Source organism: Mastomys coucha, unplaced genomic scaffold (assembly GCF_008632895.1).
Source record: "Mastomys coucha isolate ucsf_1 unplaced genomic scaffold, UCSF_Mcou_1 pScaffold18, whole genome shotgun sequence".
In the NCBI taxonomy this organism is placed as follows: Eukaryota; Metazoa; Chordata; class Mammalia; order Rodentia; family Muridae; genus Mastomys; species Mastomys coucha.
Window position 1 is genome coordinate 74,202,929 of NW_022196900.1, and position 3,269 is coordinate 74,206,197.

The following is a 3,269-nucleotide window of genomic DNA, read 5'->3' on the forward strand; positions in this document are numbered from 1 at the left end:
ACTCACTCACCAGGCTGGCCTCGAACTCAGAAGTTCACCTGCCTCTGCCTCCCAAGTGCTGGGATTAAAGGCATGCGCCACTACCACCTGGCAGTTATTTCTTTTTTAAAATTTGCTTTTGTTTTGTATACATTGTTGTTCTGCCTGTATGTTTGTCTATGTGAGGGTATCAGATCTTAGAATTACAGGGTACTGGGAATTCAACCTAAGTCCTTAAGAAGAACATTCAGTGTTCTTAAGGGATGAGCCATCTCTCCAGCCCTTTTCCTTTTCTTTTTTACTTTAATTAAAAAAAATTTCTTTAAGATATGATCTCTTATGTAGTTCTGGCTATCCTGAAGCTCACTGTGTAGATCAGGCTGGCCTTGAACTCACACAGACATCCTCCTGCCTTTGCCTCCCTAGTGCTAGGGTTAAAGGCCTGTAACATCCTGCCCTCTTTTGTTTTGGTTTTCTTTCTTTCATTTGTTTATTTGAGCCATCTTAATATCTATCCCTTGGCTCTCTTAGACCTTAATTTGTAGACCAGGGTTGTATTGAAGTCCTAGAGATGGATACAACCTGCCTTTGCTTTTCCCTTCCTCTTTTAAATTAGAAAACTTTAAAAACATTTTTTAAATCTTATGTGTATGGGTGGATGTTTGTTCTGAGTGTGTGTCTGGGCATCATGTTCCAGCAGTACATGACAGGGGCATTGGATCCCCTGGGACTGGGATGTAGATGTTTGTGAGCCTCCAAATTTCCATTGAGGCCTCTAAAAGAGCAGCCAAACTGTTGAGCCAACTTTTCATCCCCTTCAGCTCGTTTTTTAAAAAACTACATTTAGTCTTGCAAGTCAAGTCTTTGGAGCTGTGTGGCTTTGCTTCTGCTCACAGGGAAGACTTGACAACTCCAATTACTTTAGTTTTACCATAATTTCATACAGATACTTAGCAGGTTCTGTTAATGTCCTACTTTCTCTCCTTTTTAAAAAAAATGACCTCCTAGCTAGATGTAGTGAATAGTGTATCAGGTGGATTTCAGGATTTTGGATCAGCTAAAGCTGCATGGAGAGACCCTGTCTCAAAAAAAGAAAAGTAAAAAAAAAAAGCAAGACAAATCTATCATATCTGTTTTTTGTTTGTTTTGTCTTTTGAGGCAAGGTTTCTTTCTCTATGTAATCTGACTGTCCTGGAACTTGGTCTGCTTGTGTGCATGGGTGTTGGAACTCATGAAACTGTACTAACAGATGGTTGTAGATATTCTAACCAGTTCTTTGCAAGAGCAGCAACATACCTGTAACTGCTGAGGTATCTCTAGTCTGCATTCTTTCTCCTTTGCCTTGCAGTCTCAGGGTAGTTAGGTCTTTTGAGACCATTGAGACTGTAGACTCCTTAGGTACTAGCTGCAAATTCCAGTGTTAAGTGTACCTTCCTTATGGTACATGAGTTTCTGGAGATAGCTTTTGAGTAAAATATTCAGTTAGATTTTCTGATACCACACTTTGTTGTTGGGATGAGAACAGATACTGTGGGCTGTATGGAGAAGAGTTTAGCCATTAGGCATGGTGAGAGGCTTCATAGTCTTGAAGATTTGCTTTGGTAATCTTAGTTACTAAAGTAAAATTGGAGCTAGAGGTCCTGTTACCTATCAGTACTTTGCGTACTTTTGGTTGCAACATTTTTCTTGTCATGTCCTGTTGGACTTGTTAGGAACACAATTGTGATTTACGACATTACTTAAACATTACCCATGAAGCCTAGAAACATTGTTCATTAGGTAAAAGTGTTTGCTGCACAAGCTTGAGGACTTGAATTTATTTTAATCCATGGGACCTACATAAAAAATAGGATTAAGCTGGGCAGTGGAAGGAAAAATAGGATTAATTAGTTGGATTCTATAGTATCACTAGTCCTATTCAAGATAGATGGAGACAACTAGTCTGTAATACCACATCTTAACAGCAGAAACAAGAAACCCTGCCTAGACCAAGATGGAGTGGGAGAAAATTACTCAGGAGATCAATTCTTTTTTTTGTTTTTGTTTGTTTGGTTGGTTGGTTGGTTTTTTTTTTTTGAGACAGGGTTTTCTCTGTATAGCTCTGGCTGTCCTGGAACTCACTCTGTAGACCAGGCTGGCCTCGCACTCAGAAATCCGCCTGCCTCTGCCTCCCAAGTGCTGGGATTAAAGGTGTGTGCCACCACTGCCTGGCGAGATCAATTATTCTTGCATCATTGTATAAAGGCTCTGACCTGACTTCTTTCTGTCTTTTTTTGTTTCTTTGTTTTGATTTAGTTTTTCGAGACAGGATTTCTTTGTAGCCCTGGCTGTCCTGGAATTTAGTCTGTAGACCAGGCTGTCCTGCTGGGATTAAAGGCTTGCACCACCACCGCCCAGCAGCTTTTTGTGTATGTGTGGGGTCGGGGGAGGATGGTGGCTTGAGACTTTCACTATGCATCCTGGAGCTGGCTTAGAGCTTAGGCTGGGCTCCAACTCTGAGTCTTCCTGCCACTGTATCTCACCCTGACTTGCCTTTACTTTCTGATTGTACCACTACACTTGATGTTCTAAGTTCTGTTTGTAGATCATTTACTAGATGAATTGCATTCTTGCCTGCCTTTTTTTTAATAAATGAAAGTACTTGGTGTGTATGCTAATACTAACCTCTCAGAAGATCAAAATTAGACTGAATAGTGTTTATTCTATAGTTAGCAACCAAAGAAGAAACTGTCATTTTAATTTAGGCTTACTTGGTACAAAGGTTATAAAAGTAGCTGCTAAGAGTTGTCTTTATTGAAACATTGATTACTGTGTTGGTGATTAATTTAAAAAGTCTCCCATAGGGAAATGTCTTTGCAAAGGAATCTTTTGGAAATTTTCTCTTTTTTTTTTTTTTTTTTTTTGGTTTTTTGAGACAGGGTTTCTCTCTGCTGTAGCCCCGGCTGTCCTGGTACTCACTCTGTAGACCAGGCTGGCCTCGAACTCGGAAATCCGCCTGCCTCTGCCCACCGCCTGGCTGGAAATTTCTTGTTTTCATTGAGACAGGGTTTCTAAACCTGGCTGGCCTGGTTTTTACTCTGTGTAATTCAGGTTGGCCTTAACTTACAGCAACTGTCCTGAATGCTGGGGATTTAGACATGTATCAGTATCCCTACATCAGAAACTCAGCTTCTAAGCTAACTTCTTGATCACTTTTTTTTTCTCCCCAGGAAAATATGTTGTGTTCTTCTTTTACCCTCTTGACTTTACTTTTGTGTGTCCCACGGAGATCATTGCTTTCAGTGATAGAG

The 3,269-nt window shown here is 40.3% G+C and overlaps 1 protein-coding gene across 1 annotated transcript in view; it reads left to right on the forward strand.

Annotated features, from left to right (window-relative positions):
* Prdx1 (peroxiredoxin 1) overlaps positions 1 to 3,269 on the forward strand; it is a 10,131-nt gene that overhangs the window by 2,936 nt on the left and 3,926 nt on the right. Inside the window, exon 3 of the mRNA XM_031377014.1 lies at positions 3,189 to 3,269. Coding sequence (XP_031232874.1) covers positions 3,189 to 3,269 — 81 coding nt within the window. The remainder of the gene's footprint in view (positions 1 to 3,188) is intronic.